Raw genomic sequence first — 25,413 nt, forward strand, 5'->3', positions numbered from 1 at the left:
TACAGAATTCTAGACACTAAAAAACAAAGTTTAGCCACATTTATTTTCCTGAACGGGCTTTGCTTGCTAACAGCACGCTGTGGCTCCTTTAAGAGAGGTTTTCCTGACTCAGCAGTAGCAGAAAAAAAAAGCCACACTGTTTTGAAATGCCAGCTTTCTGGGCCATGCTGCCAGCGCCACCTCTGGCTCTTTCAGGGGGGCAGAGCATTTAAATGGTGTTTGTGAGCAATGTGCTACAACTTGTTTAATGACAACATAGACCTGCTGTGTGCCTAAAACTGGGACAATGTACATGGCTCTCAGAGGCAGAGAACAGCTCCTCCATGCAGAACTGGGCAGGGCAAGCAGGTAGTGCCATATATACCCTAGTAATGCCACTGTTTAGATTTTTAATAAGTGTTTAGCATTTTGAGAAGCAATCCTGGTCAGAAAATAATTATAAATACACAATAAAGACAAATTCAGATGCAAAAGACCTCTAAATGGGTCACAATATTGGATAAATGTACATAGGCTTGGGAGAGAGAATAAAAAGAATATAGACAGTTATAAAAGTCTTTAAAGAGACAGAGTATACACAGTCATAGATTAAAAGGAGTAAAGAAAGAAAAACCCAATTAAAGATAGCATATACACCGAGAGTCTGGATTATGTATATTATTGTGTTTTCTTTGAATTTTTTGACTACAGAGAGACACTGATAGTGGGGACTGCTAAGCCAAGCCAACATATATATTTTAAAGGTATCTTTTTTTCCTTTTTTTAATTGAGCTCTACATTTTTCTCTGCTCCCCTCCCTGCTTCTCCCCTTTCTCCTTCAACCCTTCCCCAAGGTCCCCATGCTCCCAATTCATTCAGGAAATCTTATTTTTTTTTTCTACTTTCTACTTCCCATGTAGATTATATCTATTAAGTCTCTCTTAGTGTCCCCATTGTTGTCTAAGTTATCTGGGATTGTGGTTTGTAGGCTGGCTTTCTTTGCTTTATGTTTAAAAACCACCTATGAGTGAGTACATGTGATAATTGTCTTTCTGTGTCTGGGTTACCTCACTCAAAATAATGTTTTCTAGCTCCATCCATTTTCCTGCAAAATTCAAGATGTCATTATTTTTTTCTACTGTGTAGTATTCTATTATGTAAATGTACCACATTTTCCTTACCCATTCTTCAGTTGAGGGGCATTTAGGTTGTTTCCAGGTTCTGGCTATGACAAAGCTACTATGAACATAGTTGAGCACATGTCCCTGTGGCACGATTGAGCATCCTTAAAGGTATCTTGAATTCAAAATATGGGTCTAAGGGTATGTTGCTTTGGAAAAGAGGTTCATCTTCTGTTTCCATAGAGGATGAGAACCTCTGGAATAATTCCAGACTAATGTGCTTTGATGTACCAAGACCCCCTAAGAGGTCACTGTGAACACCCCCAAAAACTACTTCGCCCAACAAAGAGCAGGAAGCAGTTTGGAGAAGAACTATGATCATATTTCCAAATATTATTTATAAATGCTGGCTTACATTTAAAGAGGGATATGATATAGAGATTTGCATTGGTATGGATTTTAGTTTATTGATACAAATTTAAGTCAATTTTGTTATATATGTATATGTATATTTCTGCTCTTAATTAAGGTATTGTGTTTGTGAAGCTCTATATATACATTACATTTTTAAATGAGCTTCTGTGCCATGTGTTCTTCATACATTTTCCATGTTTAAATGACTTTCCATGGATGGTGTTTATCATCCCCATTCTACAAATGAAGAAACACAAATTCAAAGAGGTGAAGTACTTACCATAGTCCTGATGACTAAAGTCTTGGAATCACAAAGAAACTATGACAGGTGACACCAAACTGTCCTCATGATTCCAAACTCCCTGTGCTCAACCCTTGTTCACCTAAATAGGGATGATCTGCGAGACTGGCTGAATATTGTGGGAAGGGAAGGCCTGGATTCCAAGGCCAGATCATAGTCATTATGGCTTCTACCTTGCTTCTCTAGGTAACTTTTAAGGAAAGTCACCATTCCACAAAAACACTGTCACACCATGAGAACCTTAAAGTAGCCTTATGGAAGGTTCTACATGACAACATCCAGGACTAACTTACCAGATGTCATGCGAAAGCCACAGTGAAGGCAGGTCTCCAGACCTATCCACGCCCTCAGCTGACTGCAGCCTCCTATAAGCCCCTGAATCATGAACAGCCAGGCCACGGATCACAGTCTACCTGGTAGCTTGTCACATAGCAACACAGAACTGACATGGCAACCTTGGGATACTTTATAATACTCCCTTTCTTTAGTACACAAAAGGAAGCCAGTGACAGCAGGTATATCGGGGGCAGCTGAGAAAAGCCAATGCAAACCACACCCAAGGTGCCTGTCCTGTCCTAGAGCCCACATTCACCCCATACCACCCAATAACAGGCCACATCAGCACCTATCCAGCTATAAGCCTGCACACAGGCAATGGGCCACTGCGTATCAGATGTAAAGAACAGGGACACAGAGGCAAGGGTCTGAGTGGGCAGGGCCCTGAGTACCACTTACCACAGGGACCTGCCTTCCTAGCAGCATCAGAAACTCAAGGACCCACATGCTGGGTCCTTCATGGGGCTTCAGGTCTCTCCTATCTCCTCACTTCTGCCAAAGTCCCAATGACACACCTATGTGCATGAAAATCTCACTGCTTGGGGCATTGTTCTAGAAGCAGTGATGGATAGCCTCCCAAAATGTCTGAATCTCTCCATACATGCGGCTAGACAGAAGCCCTGCCGAGTGCTCTTTTATTAAGTCATGTTTTCCAACTCCACATTAACAAGTATGGTGTCAGCAGACAGCATGATAATAATTCCCTAATGTTGGGAGGAGGACATGGAGGAAGCAGAGATCTAGGGCAACTAGCAAAATGGCCAACAAGGAGAAACAGCTGATGCCCTGCTCCCAGGGAAACCCCAGAAGTGCAGTCACCATCTCAAACCCCGTCAGCACTGGGGAAGATCAGGAACTATTTCCTGGACCCATGAGCCCTGATACCAAATCTACATCCACAACAGCAAAGCGGAAGCCTTGTGCTCTGCAATAGTAGGCACTCAGATGGGTGGGAGTCAAGTCCTGGCTACACTGTCCATGGCCACAATTATTTGTATTATCTATATGGAGCTGAATTCAGAGTAATCTTAGTCAAACACCAGATGAGAGCAAACCTTCAAATGCCTTGGTATTTCACAAAGCCCTCGACCATTGGTTTTAAAATCTGCTGCTGAGGTTCTCATCTCTGATTCTAGAGGACTCCATCTGAGCACATCAGTAATTTTCCAGCCCAGGCACCTGGGCATTGCTATTCGTTGTCATTCTGTGCACAGTCAGGCCTAAAAGGCCCTGTCCACAGGGCTGCTGACCTGCTAGGAGCCCAGCTCACTCAGTGCCCATCCATCTCTCACACACTGGCCTCTGCTTCCTGGGAAGTCTAACCTACATCGCACAACTGCCTTATTCATGCCCTTCCCACTCTGGGGTGGTCCTACCACCACACAGCAGGCATCCCCAGAAGGAAAAATTCCAGTTTTCAGTCTGCTAGCAGTCACAGCAGCAGCAAAGAAGCAGGGACAGCTCCTAGCTCCCGTCAACCATCGTTGAACAATGAGAAATGGGCTTTTAGGGAACTTTTAGGGAACTTGTGATAGGTACTAGCAGCTCAAGCCTGGGGTTGTTCCAGGTAATTCACAGCAGCTGGCTGTGGCTCTTCACTCTGGTGAACTTGGTTGACTTTTGTGAAATAGTATCAACTGGGTTCCAGGCCCAACCCAGAGATGCAGATTCAGGTCCAGGGGTGATAGTCTGGGAACCCCATACTTTGACAGCTGCCCTAGCGATTCTGAGACTTACAGCTCATATATATATATATATGAGGGGGTTTTTTTGAGACTGAATTTCTCTGTAACTTTGGAGCATCTCCTGGAACTAGCTCTTGTAGACCAGGCTGGTCTCAAACTTGCAGAGATCCACCTGCCTCAGCCTCCTGAGTACTGGGATTAAAGGCGTGCGCCACCAATGCCTGGCCCCAAAATAAAATTTTAAAGGAAAGCGCATGCACTTTAATGTCTGGGAACAACCTTAAGATGTTACTGTTACTTCACAGTCAGCCAGCAGTATGGATTTTTCCTGTGTTGTGAGAGGGCTGGGCTTGAGATTGGCCTAGACAGTTTGGCTCCATTAAGACATGCAATCACTGTAAAGCTAGGTATACTCTAATCCACACCATAGCTGCAGCAGGCCCTTCTGAGCTGTCTCCCTGCCTTCACTTCACCCCCAAGGCATATCAGCACTGTCTGCTCATCTTGACCACAGTCCCTTGGCCACATGACTAAACTGAGCTAGACAGACAACTGTGTTGTCAGTCTAGAAAGCTGTAAATGCAGAGTTTTGGGGGAGGTCAAATTGGGCCACATGTGCAGATGGAGAGGAAGGAAGAGAGGAAGCAGAAGCTAACGGCGGGGACACCCACACCCAGTAGCTCTCTCTCTATAGGGACCCTGGAGGAAAGTTCTCATCGCCCTTCACCTTTCTGAAGTGAACTTGTGTTACTTGCTAGCAAAAAAAAAAAAAAAAAAAAAAAAAAAAAAAAAAAAAAAAAAAAATAGTGGAAAAAAAAAAAAAAAAAAAAAAAAAAAAAAAAAAAAAAAAAAAAAAAGGAACTCTGGTTAAAATAATTAAAACCTTACCAACTAGAGGATGTCACCAGAAATTTTCATTTCTCAAGACCCACACTGACTCTTTCCCCCCTCTATCACTTCTAAAAATGCACATATGCTTTTACTATAAACATGCAAGGGTTTGCTGTGGCAACTAGTTTCAGGGCAGAAGCAAGGCAGCCACCAGGATGTGGGATCAGCATGAAGAAAGCTCTGTACCCAACAGCAAGTGCTCAGCCAGGACAGCCTGGGACAAGAAGGACAAGTAAATGTGCTGCCCAGTAGAAACTGGGCACCAAACCGTCTGCCCTGCCAGACTGGGCCAGATAGTGGCTTTCTTAGCAGAACCCAAATTTCTGACTCAAAATGGACACATGTCACTCTGTGAGGCTCCAGAGGACCACTCCTCCCGAGCCCTAGCCATCTGGAGAGCATGATGATGGTACAAACCTCCGGCTGGATGGCTTTGAACACAGGGATGTCCATCAATGTGATCTGACTCTACAAGAGAACAGAGATACTGGGTTAGAGGCTTTTAACTGATACTGAAAGACAGAAGGTTTAGTATTCATAGGGTACCATGTGATGGCTGGACACACGTGTATGAGATGTCACATTTAAATCAGGTTAGATATATCTGTCTTCTCAGTTATAACTTCTTCATGATAAAACATTCAAACTCCTCCATGCTTTCTGCAGTACACAGCTCATCCTCTGTATTAACACAGGCTGGAACTTCTTTCTCCACTGTTCGATCCCCCTCTTGACCCTCCCACCCTCCCAGACGCCCACACCCAGGCTCAGGAAACCACCTTTCCTCACTAGCTTCCATGAGACTAACCTTTCTATACGCCACATACGAGGGAGACCATGTGGCACATGTCTTTCTAAAGCCTGGCTTGCTTCACTTACCAGAATATTCTGTGGTTCCAACAGTGTTGACTCAACTGACATGGTTTCATTCTTTTTTATGACTGAATAATAACCCACTGCCTGTATGCGCCCCATTTTCCTTATCCATACATAGGTTTACCAACGTAGTTTTGTTTCCACGTCTTGGCTATTATGTCAGGCCTACAATAAGCACAAGTATGGACTTCACTTGTTCTGGAGATACACCCTTTGCTGGGCTGCTGGTTCATACACTGGGAGCATCTTCACTGTTTTCTGTGACAGCAGCAGAACACACAGGTGTCCTTTTCTCTGCATCTTACTATCTCTCAATTTTTTGGTAACAGTCATTTTCCCTGGAGTTAATGAGAGCGAGTGTATTTGAGTTGCCTTTTCCCAATGACTTCTGGGCATCCTTCCATGTCCCCCAGCCACCTACATGCCTTCTCTGGGAAAGCCCACCAGGTCCGTTATGAATCTCACTATGGGCTTTTTGCTGGAGAGCTTTCTGAAGTTCCTTATACATTCTGAATCTTAATCCTCATGGAGAATGCATAACTTGCAAATATTCTCTCCCACCCTTGTGGGCCATTCCTTCATCCTGTTGAATGCTTCCTTTGCTGGGCAGTCTTTGTATCTGACAGAACCCCATTAGTCCATTACTAACTTCATGTCTTGCCCTTTCCAACCCCTTAGAGCAGTGGTTCACAACCTCCCTAATGCTACAGCCCTTTAATACAGTTCCTCATGTTGTGATGATCCCCCACAACATTATTTCATTGCTACTTCATAACTGTAATTTTGCTATTGCTACAAATTGTAATGTAAATATGTGATATGCAGGATATTTGATATATGGCCCCTATGGGGATCATGACCCACAGGTTGAGAACCACTGACCTAAAAGCATCCCCTGTCATGACTCCACCCCTGCCATTTCTTCTACTACTTTCAGTTTCAAGTCATCTTGAGTTGGATTTTACTGATGGTGAGAGAGAGAAATAAATTTCTGTGCTATCTTCCCTACCACATCCCTCCTCATAGATCCAAGCCCACGCCCTTCTCTTTGGAAACAAAATGAACTTCCAACCTCAGAGTTGATCACAGTCATTTGGAAGATGAGGCATGGAGTAATAAAAACATTTTAGTTTGGAAATGCTTACGCTACTTGGGTTTTTGTTTCAAGTATGACTTACCTAATTTAAAAAGGTTGTAGATACACTATTTTAAAACTTGTATGATAGAGACAGCATCTATTACTCAGATTTAAATAAATAGTAGCACATATAGACTTCTCTTCTGAAGCCTCTACCTCCCCAAAATTATATGGTAGAGAGCTATTCAAGATGTGACCACAGACCCCATACGAAGTCTTTTTTTTTTTAAGACTTATTTATTAATTATGTATACAGGGTTCTTCCTGCATGTATCCCTTCAGGCCAGAAGAGGTAACTGGATCTCATTACAGATGGTTGTGAGCCACCATGTGGTTGCTGGGAATTGAACTCAAAACCTCTGGAAGAACAGGCAGTGCTCTTAACCTCTGAGCCATCTCTCCAGCCCCCGGGGATATGAGGTCTTGAACTGCGTATTATCCCACGAGCCATCAGTGAGATCAGAGCAGAAGTTAAGCGGTAGCTCTGAGAACCTGTAGGAGTATGGCATGGCCACAACAGTCCTACTGCCCTCTCTTCTGTGCTACTCTTGCAGAGTGGAAAGAAAAGAAGAGGGTCTTCCCAGAGCAGCAGACAGACTGATTTCACTAACGGGGCCAAAAGTTCATCTAGGGACCAGGGAAAGGCGTCACTCATAACAATTCTTCGGGCCAAGGTAACTTCATTACTTACCCGCCTTTGTGTGTCACATTGGAACCAGGTGTCAATTACCACCTGCCTCTGAGACAGGCCGGGAAGAGGAGCCATGGGCTTTTGCAACACATGGTCTATTGAACCTGTCCAGTGAGACACATTGAGATTTTGCAGTCCACAGGGCAGAAATTCAAAATAAGAGATAAAAAAAAATGTCCAATGTGACAAATACATCATTGTGTGTGTGCACATATCAAGGGGGTAATGAAAAATGCACTAGTGCAACCACAGAGACGGGGCTCTTGAACGACCGCATGAATGCAGTCCGGAGCCTGGACAGAAGGCCCACTGCCTTGGCTGAACATTCACATGCCAAAGTTGTTCTAGAGAAGAGGAAACAGAAGCTGTTACACTGTGTTGCCAAAAAGCCTTATATCAAGACAACACTGGAGGAAAAAAATGGCAACACATAAAGTATGTTACCTGTGACCATAGCTGGGGTACAGGCACAGAACTGTGGCCAGCTCCTGGCACAATTCCAAGGTGCTCTGCAGTCACTGGGCTGCTAAAAAGCACAGAACACAGACCAAAGCATAGCATCCTCAGAGTCTAATGGGAGGGAAATGGGTAGAGATTTGTACAGTGGGCATGCTGTCCCTCCCAGGGCACAGGGGGAATGTTGACACTAATGGAAGTTTGGCATCAAGAATAATGAGGCACCTGATGAAAATCCTAGCTCTTGTGCTTTCCCCTTGGTGGCAACGGGTGTGTGACATCTGCACACCCTGTCCTTGTGATCCGGGTGGAATGGCTCGTAATAGTGCTGCAAGCCCACAGAACACAAAGCTCCATCCTGGGCAGTGCAAACAATTGCGACCTTTGCTGCTATATATACCCCGAGCTTGTTAGCCACATGCTGCCACACCTGGATCAACTGTGGGTCAACACAAGAGCAGAAAGGCCTTTGAAAACAAGAGATTTGAGCCAACAGCTCAGGGCATCTGGGTTCCATCTCCCATGTGGTTCCAGTTCATGTCCCTCCTGTCTGCTGGGAACTAGGAGTGTGTGGAATGACACTTAAGAGAAGAACCCAAATCCAGCTGGTGAAACAATAAGATATTCTCCCCTTTTCACCCCAGAATTTCCAGGGGAGCTACTGCAATGATGACATATCAGCCAAGCTTCTTTGAATGGTCTCAGTTTCACATCCTGATCCCAGCTCAGGCTGTCAGTCAGAAACAGTGTGCAGATGTTCTCAAGACACATCAGTGGCTGTAGAGACAGGCTGATGTGGTAAAGTGCTTGCTGTTCAACCTGAGCCTGGATCCCCAGCATGCTCAGAAAATACTGGGTACGACAGTGTGTGTCTTTAATCCTAGTGCTGGGAGGCAGGGACAGTGAGATCCCTGGAGCTCCCTGGCCAGCAGTCCAGTCTAGTTGTGAGTCCCAGGCCAGAGAGAAATCCTGTCTCAAAATGTAAGATGGAGAGTAACAGGGAAGGACACCCAGCATTGACTTCCGGCCTCCATATATACCCATGTACACCACGTGCACATGTACACACAAAGGGGGAGAAACCAAACACCAAGAGCGCTGGTCCCAGGATGGGGGCTGTCTGTTCCTAACATAAAGAAGGTTTTTCAGAGACCCACATCCATTTTTGCCTCTCAGCTTTCACATCCTGATCAGAAAGGATGCAAAGTCTCTAGCAAGACAAATATCCAAGTAAAACTCAGCAGGTCACCAATGTCACAATACTTTACTACCACACCAAACTTGCTCAAAGGCTGCTGCTGAGCAACCCATCCCCCAGGGTATGAAAGGCTCCAGAGCTGTCAGTTACTCTCAAAGGGCAGGGTGGAAGGGTAGGGGTGGCACATGCTAGGGGCCTACAAGGTGAGGTCAGGTCCCATTCCCCACTTGCTTCCAGGTACTAATTCACCCAGGAGAGCTTGAGCAGGGAGCACTAGTCAAACCTCAGAGTCACTAGGCCATACCTGCTATGCTTTTCTCCATCCCCAAAAACCTGGGCAAATCAACACTGAGCCAGGCTTTGAAGAGAAACGGTGAGTCACTACGTACTGTACGACATCTCTGCAGGGATGAGTGCTACAGCCTGGAAGGGGCCTATCAGAGCACTGTACATCTCCCACACCCCCAAGAAAAAATGGGTATTATGTCGTTAAGAGAAGCTAGTTGGTTAGCTAAAGGGAAAAATGTTTTTGTTTATGATGAATATACATATTCCTAGCAGTGCCACACCAAATCCTTACATCCTAGCCAGAGCTTTCATGTAAGGCTTTCCCAAGAAAGCAAACAGTTGTTGGTTAATGTTGTATTGTGTTATATAAGGTACCTGAAAGTCTGCCATTAGATCCCTTTGCCGATGAGCAGCCGCAAGCACTCACAGGACACTAAGCCGTCAGTTCCAAAGGTACTCCTGAGTTAAGAGCTCACAAGGGAGGCCACAAGCCATGGGAGACATGACCAGAACCACAACCAGAAACATGAGATCCATGGCCAGAGGCACAAAAGCTACAATGAGAGTACTCCTAAAGTCACAACGAAACTATGGGAGACATAGGAAGCCACATACCACAGCCACAAAAGTCCCCAACTACAGCCACTGAAGCCATGACCAGGACACAGGAATAATAAACACAGCCATGGGAGGTCATGACCACAGTCAAGACAAGAGCCATGGAAGCTATAACCCAGAGCCACAGGAACCCATGACCAGAATGATGAGAGCTATGTATGACCATAGCCACAGGAGCCACAACCAGTGCCACAAGAGTCATGACCAGAGATAAGGGAGGCCATGACAAGAACCACAGAAGGCCACAATGAGCCACAGAGAGCTACAAACAGGCCATGACCAATATTTGAGAAACCTCGAATTCTCAGAATGGGAATACAGACTCTACAAGGAGAAGCTGCTGGCTGGCAGTCAGAGCCATATAAATAATAATGATCCACCTGTAGTTGGCATAGAGCCTCTGTACCATGGGGACCAGGAAGAAGAAGGAGGAAGAGGGGGAAGGGGAAGAAGAAGGGAGGTGAGAAAGAGAGAATGTCAGGGACTAGTCATAGCTCTGCAGAGAAACACGGCCCTGGAACAGTGCTCAGAGTGAGGTTTGAAGTCACCCCAGAGCCAATATTCCCCTCCCTAACAAAACCCCAAGAGAGGAAAACATCATGGCAAATGACAGGCTAGCTCTGCCCCACCGAAGAATCATCCAGAAACCAAAGACAGGCTGAAGAAAAATAATACTGCCTATTGGCTCTAGGAGATGGCACATAAACATGCAGAAAGTGGAAGCAAACAAAAAGGAGAAAAACGGAATCACAAATGCATGGTGTCTGCAGCCGAAAGTGTAGCAAGCAACATGGCTGGCTTTGTGATATATGTCAGCAGCAGGCCCAACCCCTTGCCAAATGTGCCTGTTTGTGTACTGTGTGTGCTTTGTAAACTGTGCACTGAGCTCTGCTCCTTCTCTTACAGTGCAGACGCACTGTGGGTCCCACCCAAGGCAGCCAATCGTAAACCCAAAGCATTCTTTTCCATCACTTGCTCTCCTACTGTGAACATATGTGGTATTCCCAACCTGGGCAGAAACCCAGAGCAGTGACTCCCTCCAGCACCCTGAAACAGAACCACCATCCACATCAGTTCCACGTCACTTACAGCAAACTCCTCGGGAGTCACTTTCAGAACGTCAAAGACGACAGCATCATAGCTCTTGCTGGCATAGTCGCAGCTCTGGCCCTCCAAAGAGTCTGAGCTGCTGCTGCCCTGTGGAGAAGGCAAAGAGAAATACCACCTAACTGGTCTGGCCTGAGGTTGCTGCCACCCAAAACCTCCCCAGAATGGAGACAGAGTGACAGGCTCACGGAATGAAAGGTGCCTAATGCTATCACGTTGTTCCACGCTAATCTCTAGAGCACTTCCCACACCATCTCAGTCCTCACGGTTCTCTACATGTACATGGCAGTGTTCCCATTTTACAGGTCAACAAGCAGAGTTGATAGTGTTTCTCCACGGTTCCTTTCCCATAAAGCTGAAAGCCGGAATGTGAAGCTTGCTATCTGAACCCCCAAAATGACCTTGGACCACTATCCCTAACAGCTTCTGGCCAGCATTGTAACGACAGGGGAGAGTCCAACACCAGAGCTGCAGTGTAGCTCAGTACAGAACACTCACCAAGCATGCTCAAGGCCTAGTTCTGTCCCCAGCACCCAAAAGAGAGAGAAGAACCCTAGCCTAATTCTCCCTCACAATGGCCTCCAGACTCAGGGACCTGAGGAGATCATCCCTTTTGTTGACTTTGTTTTTTCATTTTTAAAGATTTGTTTCATTTAAGCATATGCATGTGTGCCATGTGTACACAAGGTACCCAAAGAAGCCACAAAGGACAATGGATCTCCTGGAGCTGGAGTTACAGGTTGTGGTACTGGGAATCAAACTCTGCAACAGCAGCCAGTACTCTTAACTTCGTAGCTCTCTCTCAGGTCACCTTTTCTCTGTCTGGCTGCTTAGTGCAGGTCACTGTAACACAAATGATGAAGCTGGCTCTGGAGGTATAACACACATACAGAGCTGGCTTGTGAGCTGAGAGCTAACTGCTGAGCTTCAGAGACTGTTGGGGAGAATTCCTCATGTAAGGGTCACTGAGTCCTGCTTGTATGGACAGGGGCCTCCCACAGGGAAACAAGCAGAAACCCAAATTGGATGGAGTTCATAAAGCCCACCCCTCTGAAGGTACCAAAATGTTGGACACACCTTTTCTTTAATATGACTGCATTTCATCATACTCTACTTGGACACTCCATCAGGCTCACCACCTGTGCCTGTCCATAAGTGGTTTTATCCATCTCTACTCATGGAGGACTCTGTGGTTTCTGTCCATTCCTCCATCTTAGAGTAGGGGGTGAAGGAATCTACTTTTGCTAATTTCTTTTTATTTCACTTTCTATCTGGGGAAATGTTGCCGTCTTACTGGAAACTAGGGTGTTTTTATAGGTCACGGAAGAAAGCTAATAATTATGACAGTGTGAGGTCAGGGAGTGGAGCAGAAATGCAAGTGGCCCACCTCATGCCTGGGCCTGAGGTGTCTATAGGTGAGGCTCCCACACTGAAACTCCACGTGGTCTCAGAAGGTAAGAGGCCATGCTGGGTCTGCAGGCACACAGGCCCACATAGAATGCCAGCCTCACATCAGCTATCACCTGGTCTCAGGCACTGACATCATTTTGCTGTGTCTCATCAGGTACAAAACCGTATTATTAAATACCTTATTCCAGAGTAGCAACACCAGTTCCCAAACCATGCAAACCACCCCGCTTTCAGAACCTACCACCACAACTTCCTCCCTCCCCAGGACATGCTGGCTCAGGGGCTGGGATGTGTGACAAGCATCATTTTAAAAGTTCTTTAAGTGGAAGACATTGTCCCCCAAAGATAATTTGATCTGAATACAGCTGAAAAGAAATAGGACTGGCCCCAGTGCGCCTGGAATTGACAAAGAACTAAATCTACACTCTCCATGTACTTCAAGACACAGCCTCACCAGGTTGACAGGGCAGTATGTTGAAGACACCAAATCAAAAGTCTGGGAGACTAGATTTGAGTCAGCCACCTGCCCAGAAGTGGGAACCAGTTTCTTCTCCTCTTTGTGCTTTGGGTTCCTCAACTACAAGTTGACAAAGGGATGCATATCAAAAATAGAGAGAGCTGGGTGTGTATGGATGTGTGTCATTCAGTACTTGCTAAGTACTTCAAGTTTCATGTATGCACTCATTCCAAACACACTTTGGTACTTACAGCCACATACATGGAGACCCTGAGCAATATCAAAATCTGCACTGCATAAAATCACCTAGCATAGAATTATATGTGTTGCCCCACATATTCTGAGTCCTCTCTGGATGGCTAATGCCTATTACAAAATAAATGCTGTGCAAAGAGTCACTGGCGCTGTTCAGAGAAAAATGAACCAACAGTCTGCACATACTTGGTGCAGAGTAAGTTTTTGTTAAACATTTTTGATGCATGGTTGGTGGGTCCCCTGCACAGAGGGCCGAACATGCACAGGGTAGCCGTGAGTATACACATCTATGTATGCGTGCATACATAAATACACAGGCCAGAGAAGAAGACTATTTTACTTGAGAAGGAGTGTAAGTTACAGATACAAACAGAAGTCTGGTTCCTCTAGTTACAACAGCTTGGATGTAAGGCCTTAGTGCTTTGCTGCAACACTCCAAGCCCTTAGGTAAGGGTACTTATTGAATCAAAAGTTGTCCCAAACTATTTGCTGGCAATGGTGACAGTAGCAACAAGGATGACTCCAAATTAACTACTCTGGTCTCCTAGGAAATTTTAAAAGGCATCGATGAGACTGGAGAGATGGTTCAATGGTTAAGTGTATAGACTGCTCTTCCAGAGAGCAGGGCCTGAGTTCAGTTCCCAACACCCACACCAGGAGACTCACCATCGCCAGTAACTCCAGCTCCAGGGGGATCTGATGCCCTCTTTTGGCCTCCATGACCACTGTACTCATATGAACATAAACATAATTTAAAAAGAAAAATTTTTAAAATGTTTTTAAAGGCATCTATAAATGTGATTTCAAGACTAAAAATAAAATCAAAATTTTTTAAAAGACTGATAAGAAACTAATTCCTATGACCTTTGGTTAGTTAATCTGAGGTCAAATTTCAAAACTCCTTGTGGGATGCTCAGCCCCAACCCTGTTTTACCAGCATCTCTGAGGAGCCAGCACTACACCCAGACACAGAGGTACTAGCCTCAGATGACATTCCTCCTTCTGTGTGTCTGTACCATTACTGAGCTGGGCAAGCAAATCACAGACCTCATGCAGAGTCCCTGCCCAGGCCATTCAGACCACCAGTCCTTACAGCCGGTTCCTAAGAAGCAAGGTAAATAAGTTCCGTGGCCAGTTGGACTGGTGTCTGTCTGACCTCATTTTGGAACACATGGCTTATTTATAATCAACAACAGTTTTTCCTGGGAAAAGTCTGATCCCTTCTTGCCACCAAAATGGAATGTGACACTTGCCACGGCTGGACTGGAGAGAACAACTTCAGAAAACATCACCATCCACACGGCTGATAGGCTCCCAAACCTCCTGCCTGAAGTGGCAGGCCCTCAGAAGACCTGTATTCATGGCCAGGGCCCCATGTATGGCCCTCTCTCCTGGTACCCTCCCACAGCATACATACCTGTGGAGTGGCGGAGGTGACTAACACGCTAGCCATCAGACCATTCCTCTTGTACATAGTCTCCAGGCCTCAGGGAGCTTCGGTGCCACCTCTGCTGGTGACATAACCTGCCTGCAAGGCAAAAGAACCCATAAAAACCTACTCTGAACCCACAGAACCACACCAGCCTCCAAAAGATCACCCAGAGACCTGAAAAGAAAGGTGTGAGCTGATATCCTTCAAACTCAGGCTGGCCCACAGAACCTGGGTACCTGTTTCCCTCCTCCGTGGAACATGGTGAGCCTGTGCCATTACTGAGCTCATACACCTAGATAATGCTAGATTAATTGCCAATGTCCAACAGCTGTATGAATTCTGCTCCCTGACTCTTGTGGCAGTAATGAACCCACATTCCTGTCCAGTCATCACACCCCTTGCAGCAGATCACTGGGTCCCACCTACACATCCATCCCAGGATGTACCTGGCCCTCACGGGCCCTAGAAGATGTATTACAAAGATGAAGGCTGATGAAGAAACTGGACACCATGCTGTGCCATCACAACTGATACCACAAAGTATTCACTAAGAGCCATGTGCTGGACTCCTCTACCTTATCATCCCCTTCCACTATCCCACGAGAGGCCTTTAAGTCTTGCCCATTTTCTATGAAGGGAAACTGAGGCACATAGAGGTGCATTTGCTTACTTTATCCAGTAGCAGTGTCACTTAAGACGCCCTTGAATGTCAGGTCTGGCTATTCTGCCTGGACTGCTCATGTGCACAGGCTCCAGAGAGCATCTGTCACCTTCCAGAACACCAAAAGCCACCCGCAGCTTCTCAGCAGAGAGTGGAGAGATGGAAGCTAACTGCAGTTGCCAGGGAACAGGGGCCTTTGAGCCGAGGTGGCAAAGGGAGACGGGCAGGGAGACAGCAACAACAGAACATAGAAACTCCTGCGTGGCCAGTGAGAGCAGCTAGACCAAGCTGTTTACAGCAAGGCACTGAAAGATGGCACAGCTGTCATCAGGGAAGAGACAGAGAGGTGGAAGAGGTCTGGGGGGACTTGACTCAGGACATGGTGAATCTGTGGCAGATGAGAAAAAGCTATACTGAAGGGCTGGAAAGATGCTCAGAGGTTCAGAGCTCTGTCAGAGGGACTAGCACCCATCAGGTGGTTCACAACTGCCGTAATTCTAGTTCCAAGGATCCGATATCATGAGCCTCTGTGGGTGCACGCACGCACGCGCACGCACGCGCACACACACACACACACACACACACAGAGCTAATAAGGGGAAGGCCCCTAGGGAAACACAAGCCAGATCCAATACCATGGGCCTCCATGGGTATATACATACACACACACACACACACACACACACACACACACACACACACAGAGTTAATAAGAGGAAAGCCCCTAAGGTAACACAAACCAAAACCACAAAGACACTACTTCATACCCAATAAGATAGCCAGAATCAGAAAAAAAAAAAACCAGTCTATATCAAGTGACTGGGAGCTGGGGTGAAGCCTTCGTGCATTGTTGGTGATACAACTGCCTCAGAACATAACTTGGCAGCTCTTGACTAGTTAGGACAACCCAGTGATCAGATCCCAGCATCTGCTGCAAAGGATGAGCACATCCCACAGACACACAGAGGATGCCTGTCACAGCACCACTCCTAAAGGCAAGAGCTGGAGCCAGGTCAGAGTCCATCATCCAGTGAACATCAAGGCAGTGTAACCTAGCCACACAGCATGCTACTACTCAGCTAAGAAAAGAAACGAGATGCTAGCACATGCACAGCATGATCAAACCTCAAAATGTCATGCCAGTGGAAGAAGTCAGATGCAGAAGAATGTACAGTGTGATTCCATTTTAGGAAATTCCCAGAAATGGCAAATTTATAGGAATAAACTGCCCATGGCAGGAGAAGCCTGCGCACAGATACAGAGTACTTTTGAGGAGAAGAGAGTGTTCTAAATCTGGGCGATGACAAGTATAGTCCAGAAATGAGGGACCTGAGGCTGTAAAGCTGCCACACAATACATGAGAGGAAGTGCCCTCAGCTTCACAACAGGACCTCACCTGGCCTGCCTGCCATTCCCTTTGCAGTAATGGAGCAAACAGTATGATAAGCTGAGAAAGGAAATGTAGATGGGACCCAGAGCCAAGGAAAACCCTCCATCAGAACCCCTGTGAAGGGCACAGGAGCTCCAGAAGAGGGTCCTAAAAGAGATAAAAGAAAGATAAACCCAGCTCAAGAGCTCGGCCATAGTAATTTGGGGTCAGGCCTCTTAGACTGCCCCAAATCAGCCAGCCAGTCCACTCCAAGTTAAAGACTGAGACAGGCTTTGCTCCTATCTGTATGTGCCTGGCACTCTGTGGGTCTTCCCAGGGGAGCCAGGCCTGGACACCAATTTTCTGAGTACAGCCCAAACCAGAGGCTCTCTAAAGTTGTTCTGGTGACTCCCTACTTCTTCCAAAGGATGCTGCCATGGCCGGGGAGATGGCTCAGTGGGTAAAGGCATGTGCTAACAAGTCTAAGGACCTGGGACCCACACTGTAAAAGGAAAAAAGTGATTCCCTTCAAGTTGTCCTCTGACCGCCACATGCATGACATATAAATGTTAGAGGGACATGCTGCCAGCACCACCCTCTTCTCCAGCCCCATTTGGCAGGACACACCAGTGGGGCAGCATCCAACCTGGGGAGGCACTGGTTAAACATTACATGTTTCGCTCATGCGCTTACCACAAGAGCCCCAGGAGATACAGACCACTTACATTGGAAGGTAGGAACCACTCAGGATGCTGGGAAACTGAGGCCCTATGAATTCAAATCCTGAACAGGCCTGGACATATACATCCCTGATACTGCCTCCCACAAGAGCATAAGAAAATCATGCAAGGCCAGGTGGTGGTGGTGCACACCTTTAATCCCAGCACTTGGGAGACAGAGACAGACAGATCTCCATGAGTTTGAGGTCAACCTGGTCTACAAGAGCTAGTTCCAGTTGAGCTAGGACTGTTACACAGAGAAGACCTGTCTGGAAAAAAACGAAGGAGGAGGAGGAGGAGGAGGAGGAGAGGAGGAGGCTTCCACTACTGGGAAGGAGGTTGCCGGGAGTGGGCTCCAGGAAAACAAGCTTAGTGGTCAAATTGCAGAGCTATCCCATCTAGTAGGCTGGACCTATCCTTCCCTTTGACTGACCTCAGTCTACCTGATGAGGACATCCTGCCACTTGCTATGTAGCCCATCGTGTTTTCCATGGAAGGTAGAGCTGGAAAGAAAGCCCAAGCACTTATTTCTAATCTGTCTCCTGTATGTCTCCATGACAGAGACAGCCTCGCTGATGGACAAGAGGTGTGCCTATGTGAAAATGGTAGGACCAAACGGGACGAAGTATCCCATCAGGCTATGAGCAAGCCCGCTCATTCAGGGTGGGTCCTGAGGCTGCTGAGTACAGCTCCTGTATCAAAAGGAAACAGTGGACAGATGGGCTAGGGTACAACAGAAGGTTATTGTAGGCTACAGGGAGGAGTGCAGGAAGCAGTACATGCAGGTGTATGTGTGCGTATACAGGTTTCCCTGAAGACACTGAGAATCCTTATAATTCAAGGATTTTAGACACATCATGTAATTCAAAGATTTCAGTAGCACATTCCATTTCTATTTTATTTCTATTTAGTATGTGTGTGTGCATGTGTGCATGTGCATGTTTGTATGTTTGCGTGCCCTGTGTATGCTCCCTTAGAGCTCCGAATGCCCTAGTGCTAGAGTTACTGGCTGCCATAAGCCAACAAAGATGGCAGCTGGGAGCTGAACTCAGGTCCTCCTGAAGAGCAGCAGCCTCGGCACATACAGACTCTGAAGGAGCAGGGCAGGACTAGCTTTCCTACAGCATGAAGAATGGTGTAAGGAGTGCACTAACAGGGTCAACAAGAGCCACGGTGTTGATATGAAGTCAGCACATGAGAGCACAACAGGAAATATGGGGTGCCAGGTGTCTGCAGCACAGCTACAGAGAGCCCTTCTCGCTTCCTCAGATCTGTGTCCTTTGATTCTCACAGGTACTGGGGAAACCCAGAGAGCAAGACAGGAAGGAGCCTGTGTGGCCACGGCAGGAGTGTCTGCCTCTGATTTTCCCTCACCTGGTCAGAGGTGAAGTGTTCACCAACCTTTGTTCTGTGCAGAGGATTCCAGGCAGCCCTAGACTACAAGGAGCTCAGGTACAGCCTGGCCCTCAGAGCCTCTCACAATCAGTTAACACAGGCTTTGTCCCTGACTCTGCAGACAGGATTCAAGTGCATTCTGTAAAATCCATTAGTAGTGATTTGAATGAAAATGGTTCCCATAGGTTCCTAGGGAGTGACACTATTAGGAGGTGTGGTTTTGTTGGAGTAGGTGTGGCCTTGTTGGAAGAATTGTGACACCAGGGGTGGACTTTGAGGTTTTAGATGCTCAAGCCAGGCCCGGTGCCACTCTCTGTTCCTGCTGCCTTCAGATCTAGATGTTGAGGTCTCAGCTACATCTCCAGCACCATGTCTGCCTCTGTGCCACAACGCTTCCTGCCATGGTGACAATGGACTAAGCCTCTGAACTGTAAGCCAGCCCCAATTAAATGTTTTCCTTTATAAGAGTTGCTGTGGTCATGGTGTCTCTTCACAGCAATAGAATCACCAAGACACCATTTTACAGATATGAAAACAGTGATTCAGGGAGATGGATTAAACTATACCATATAGATACGTCTTTTCATGGCTGCACTCTCTATCCCACTGGGAAGGTGGCACCAGCTTTTTAGCCTTACATAAATCTCATTCTTCCGACCCTCCCTCTTCCTCTCAACTCTCCCCCACCCCTCTCTCCTAGTGCACATATAAACATGCTCTTGCTGCTAACCCTCCCTGGAAACCAAAACAGTGCAAGAGCAAAAGCAGTTCTCATGATGTAATTCCTTAAGAGCGCACGGCAGCTGTTATCAGAACCACAGAACAGCCCCATGTCTTTCTCCGCTCATGACAAGAGTCTGGCCTTGTGTGTGTGGGATCCTGGAGCGGGAAAGGAAAAGCCCAGATGTAGCCTGGGCTCCTTCCAGGCATTCAGAACACTCCTCAACATTTGAGACTCAGGAAACCACAGGATGGCCTGAGATGAACAGGAGACACCAGACACCATGGAGAAGGCAGAATAATCAGTTTTTCCTAAGCCAGTGGAGGATGTTTCAAAGAAAACGCACACACCCAGGCATGCCCAACTACAAGAGTGTGATTTCTTCCAAATGTTGCAAATAAGTACAAAAATGGATCCCAAAGAGGGTGGAAGAGCCACATGCAGGAGTGAACTGGGATGTGCTGTCTCAGTCACTGCACTGCAAACAGGCTCTGTGCTGGCTTAGGAACAAAAGCTGTGTGGAAGACCAAGGGGAGTGGCCTGAGGCTGCTCTACTTATACTCCTCCACCTGGAGCACTCAGGAGACAGAGGCAGGCAGACCTCTGAGTTCAAGGATAGCCTAGATCTCTGAGTTCAAAGCCAGGTCTAAGAGTAAGTTCCAGGACAGCCAGGGATACACAGAGAAATCCTGTCAGAGAGAGAGAGAGAGAGAGAGAGAGAGAGAGAGAGAGAGAGAGAGAGAGAGAGAGAGAGAGAGAGAGAGAGATCACAAGCATGGGCTCTCTTGAACCAAGGCCACCATGAGTCAGACCTGCTATAGCCAAGAGGCAGGGCAGGCCTCAGGATGCTCAGAGACATTAAGAGAGCTTTAGGAACAGGAGCAAGAGTGAGATGAGTGAAGTCAGGCCAAAATACCCCAGACACCCATAAGCCCTGGGAAGCCCATGAAGAAGGCTCCCCTTCTACATTGAGGACATGGTGCCTAGAATCCAACATTCTGGTCCTTCTCCAACTCTATAAGGCTCTCACTCAATCCTGTGCTTGATCTTAGTGATTCAAAGAACATCTGCCTTGGGACTAGGCCAATGATGTCACCTGAAGGAGAAGGACCACAGTCTCTGCCCATCAAGTACAGAGATGCCTCTATGCATCTCTTTACCTAGGTATCTATGTAGCCAAGTCTCCTCCTGATACCCAAGCCACCCAAATGCCCCCAAGCAGTCGCAGCCCATGGCATCCCTGCCTCGATACAAGTAACCCATGACAAGGAACCCCTTGTCAGTGCAGATCCTGAACCTAAAAGGCATACAGTAAAGGGGTGCATTTTCCTACACACGAAGCCTAGGTAGGAGCCTCTTTAATCAGAGAGCCCTGAACTGGGGTGCATGGTGCTAGACTGGCTCACAATGAGGCTTGTGTTCTCATCAGCCACTCCTCCTTCTGTAACCAAGTTCTTCTAGAAACCAGAAGGCTAGGGGTAGGATGGTGAATCTGGACACCCAGATTCTAAGGTCTCATTGACAAACATCATGAGCACTGTCCTAGGGCCTCACAACGAGGACCTGGAGGAGGGGAAACTATCCACAGAGGACACGGTAGGCAGACCAGCTCAGGCAGCAGAAAACTACCTGAGCAGAGGACCACAGGGTGTCTGTCACCTCTAACAGAGACCGGGGCAGGAGGCAACCCAGCCTATACTCGACAGGGCATCGCAGGGGTGAGAGGTGTGTGAAGGTCCACACGTGTTTGAGGACAGTAACATTTTCACAGCACATGCCATAAATTGATTTTGCTTTCCAATGCATGAAACACACCCCTGTATCTGCTTTCTCCTTTCCAAGCCCTGTTGAAAGAAACAGAAACTTAAAATATGAATAAAAATCAGTTTCAGCTCCAAAATACAGGGAAGGAAGACATGAATGGACCAGGATCTCTTATGAAGCAAACAGGACTCCATTGAGGGGACTAAGTGCTGGGCCTCTGATCTCAAGGTCATTTCCTTTCCACCACCACCACCAGTCAGCTTAAAAACACAACAGCACAAAACAAAAGACCCGGACAGGACTGTTAAAGGTATGTACAGAAATCAGCTGAAGAAAATTATAAACTCTTAGTAAAAGGCTTTTTAAGGGCCTAAGATGTCTCAGGGGCAAAGCGCCACCAAACCTGACAACCTGTGTTTGTTCTCTGAGACACACAGTATAAGGAGACCTCTGTAAACTGTCCTTTGATCTTCACACACACTCATACACACACTCATATACACACTCACATACACACTCATATAGCACATATACACATACGTATACACACATTCATATACACACATATATACATACATACACACACTCATATACATATACACACGCTCATACAATATGATAAATATACTTTTTAAAAAAGAGTTCTAGGGGCTGGAATGGCTCAGTGACACTTGCTGCTCTTGCAGAAGACCCAGGTTCCACTCTCAGCATCCACATGGTGTCCGACAACCATCTGTAACTCAGTTCCAAAGGATCTGATGCCCTCTTCTGGCCTCTGGGAGCAGTGCATGCACACGGTACACATATACACATTCATGCAGGCAAAACACTCATACGCATAAAATAAAATAAACTTTTTTTAAAAAAAAAGATTTAAAGACTTTTCACTCTCCTGAAGACAATACCAAAAAGCCAACAATTCTTCCCAATTAATCTACAAATAAGACAAATGCAACTTCACTCTAAATCCAAAGAGGATTCCTTTTAGAACTAAACAACTGATCCAAAAATTTTATCTGGAATAATAATTAAAAGTAGCTTGGAAGTTCTCAGGGAGAAAAATGTGATAAGAGCGCTGGCCTGTCCGGAAGCCACAGCTGAGAAGAGGCCGCGGACAAGCAGCAGGAAGAGGCCTGTGAACCGGCTGTCTATTTTTAAATAGGAATAGAAAACACTGGAGCAACACAACACCTAGCGGAGAGAAGTAGTTGCACACTTGAAGGGTGGCTCACAGGATTAAAGAGACTCCAAGCAAGAAGACTGGGGCTCTGTGTGACAATTTGGCGCCACCTGGTGGCCAGTTGATTAAATGAACAGTGATATCCCAATAGTGTCAAGGAGGTCAGATTCACCAAGGTGCACAATTGTATGAAACCATGTTTGCCTCTAGGCGGCAACAGCAAGGGACTAGGGTGTCAGAGTCAGGGTAGAATTTATTTAGCTGGCTTGAATTTTAAATAATAGGTGTATAATGATTTATTTCTTATTACAAATTAATTTATTGCAACTGACAATATTTGGTTGTTATCACAGGACAGAAGTGGAGGAACAAGAGGGCTGGGCAGCACAGATCCAGAACTTAGGCCATTAGCAGTAAGTATAGTGGACCCCTAAAGGAGTGCCAGGCCTCAGGACACAGAATGTGGGGCTGGGTCCGTAGGACTACCTAGAGTAAGACCCAAGAACTTGGCTGCACACCTTTGTCCCCATCCTCAGTGGCTCATGAGTTTCAAACTTTACTGATTGAAACGGTGCCACAGTGCCTTCTGAATAGCCCAACAGTGACTGAGACACATCCTGGGGAACAGAAATAGACTGGTCACACTGAATAGCTATCCCCTCTGTGTGTGTCTCTGTTGAGAGCTGCCCCTCCCTTCTGAGTCAGCCATGAGCTCTGTCCCAAAAGTTATCCTATCTCCATACCATTAGGTGACAAGGCTCAAGAACCCAGCAATCCTAGGTTTGAATTCTGGGTCTGTTGCTAAGAATTCTGCTACCTCTGGACTCCAATTTTCCCTCTTTAAGGTGGGCTCAGATTGCATTTTCATGCAGCCATGGTGAGAATCAAACAATAGTGATGATTGGCCACCAAGAGGGCAGGTGGCAGGCCCTTCTGTGTAGCAAGTTCCTTCACCAAAATCACCTTTGTGGAAAGTACAGGTGGTGGCCTGACCAGGATGGTCCCAGCCTTCGCTCCAGCCCAGGTGCTGTGTGCCCTGGACAGTGAATGAACAGACAGAAGGGGCACTGTCAGTGCAAAACTAAAGCTAAACCCCCACCATACCCCAGACCTTGGTTCTCCAGCTGTAAGGTGGAGAATACCAAAACTCTGGGAAGAGCCAGTGCTCATAAAGTCACCAGTGCCCAGCTCAGCTTGGAGGTGATACCTGGGATCAGGAAAGAATGACAGCTCACAGTGAGCTCAGTGAAGCCAGATGGATGCTGGAGGAGGAGCCTGGCCCGCTAGCCAGTACACCCTTCACCACAGGCTTCCAGAAGACAAACGTACCCAGCCAGGGAATTCTGGCAGCTGTTAGGCAGCAATAGTCCAGCTGAAGATTGTGCCATCCTTGCATCCTGCCCACTAGCAAGAGCTAGCACAAGGTGCTGCCAGGGAAGGATCCTCCCGGGAAGCTTCAACAGCTATGGCCACTGAAGACCATGGGGTCCAAGGAAGGGAGCAGACTGAGGTACCAAACCACTGAGAATCACAGACCCTGCAGGACATGTCCTGTGCTAGAATTGCCTACTCAACCAACTCTCCCCGCCCTAACCCTTGGCAATGGCTCCACCGTTCATGCAGACTTCCAAAACGTGCACAGACTGTGGGAGCCACCAGGCTACTCAAGATGCTTCCTAAGAAAACCTCCCTTGGAGCAGTGACTTGCTTGCAGAATGAATGAACAGAACACATAGAAACTTTATAGAAGATGCTGATAGCTGTCTGCAACTGAACAGTGCAGCTTTAGGGGTTAAAATATTAAGTCAGTGAAAGAACTGAAAATAATGGAAAATCTGAGGAAGAAATACCTCAACATCCAAGGCTGTAATGGAAAGAGATGGAAATGGTGGATTATTGTATGAGCTGCCTGGGTGCCTCCCACAGGAGTGGCACAACAGAAGATCAATAGGAGAAAATTTGACCACACTACACAACAGCACAGCTTGGTTCTTCAGAGTGGTGGAGTGACTGTGCACACACTAACGCCAGTGCTTAGATCCCTAAATCCCAAGAAGAGGAGAGTTTCTTCTTAGTGGGAAAAAAAGAAGAAGGTTTTGCTTTCCTGGGTGCTGTAACTGCAGAGTGCAAGGAAAAGGCCATACCTGTCACACACAGCCAACATTTGCCCAGCTGTCCTTCCAGAAGAAAGCCACTTTATCAAGGGAGAGGGACACCAGGACTTTTGGTACCTGAAGCCAATGGTGAGGCAGAATGTGCCTGAGAAAGGGAAGAGTGCCTGTAGCTCAGTCTGCAGCACTGCCTAGTGTAGCTCTGAGCTGGAAATTGTTAAACTGTTACAAGTTTCTTAAAGCACCAGAGACCTACTATACAGGAGATAATAACAGGCTAAAGAGAAAGCTTGTAGCACACTCTGCAAAACTTAAGGATTTGAAATGAGGGATGAGGGAGTGAGGAAAAGGATATTTCATCTCTAGCACCCTCACAACAGGCAAGGGAAACATGGAGCAAAGTTCTTTCTGTTACAGAAAGAAGACTAAAGGCTCAGCTGTGTTTGCTGGGGTTGAGAGCTGTATTGTATATAATAATTCAGGCCTGGGCTTGGCACATGGGCTAGGTTTCCCCCATGTGGCAGTGGCTGAAACTCTGAGTTAATGCTATCACATAGAGAAGTAGAGAGCCAGGGTTGGCCGTGGCAGAAAGGGAAGATGATTAGCCTGTTTCATACCCTGCGTGGGGCCTTGCAGCCACCTGTTTCATACCCTGCGTGGGGCCTTGCAGCCACGGTGTTCGTTTATCTGGTTTACTGGGTTTGACTGTTTGCTGTTTTTTCAGTTAAAACATGAAGTCCATTTTTATTAAGAAAATTTAGAACCAAGGAGCACTCTAGGTAGGTAATACGCCATTTCTGTCATTTGCTGCTTCTTTTGAGATTGTATTGATAAACATGT

The 25,413-nt window shown here is 46.6% G+C and overlaps 1 protein-coding gene across 11 annotated transcripts in view; it reads right to left on the reverse strand.

Moving 5' to 3' along the window:
* Ralgps1 (Ral GEF with PH domain and SH3 binding motif 1) overlaps positions 1–25,413 on the reverse strand; it is a 251,711-nt gene that overhangs the window by 201,762 nt on the left and 24,536 nt on the right. For 9 of the 11 annotated variants that reach the window (XR_007594100.1, XM_050154882.1, XM_050154885.1 and 6 more), the window contains exons 2-4: positions 14,639–14,749; positions 11,082–11,189; positions 5,145–5,195 (exon numbers count right to left, since the gene is read on the reverse strand). Coding sequence is in view for 10 of the 11 variants with exons in the window: in XM_050154882.1 (XP_050010839.1) it covers positions 5,145–5,195; positions 11,082–11,189; positions 14,639–14,695 (216 nt within the window). In the remaining variant the exon portion in view is untranslated. The remainder of the gene's footprint in view (positions 1–5,144; positions 5,196–11,081; positions 11,190–14,638; positions 14,750–25,413) is intronic. The other 2 variants (XM_050154886.1, XM_050154887.1) reach the window with 1 other exon arrangement.

This window comes from Alexandromys fortis, unplaced genomic scaffold (assembly GCF_014885135.2).
Source record: "Alexandromys fortis isolate MF-2015 unplaced genomic scaffold, M_Fortis_MF-2015_v1.1 scaffold_72, whole genome shotgun sequence".
Taxonomy (NCBI): Eukaryota; Metazoa; Chordata; class Mammalia; order Rodentia; family Cricetidae; genus Alexandromys; species Alexandromys fortis.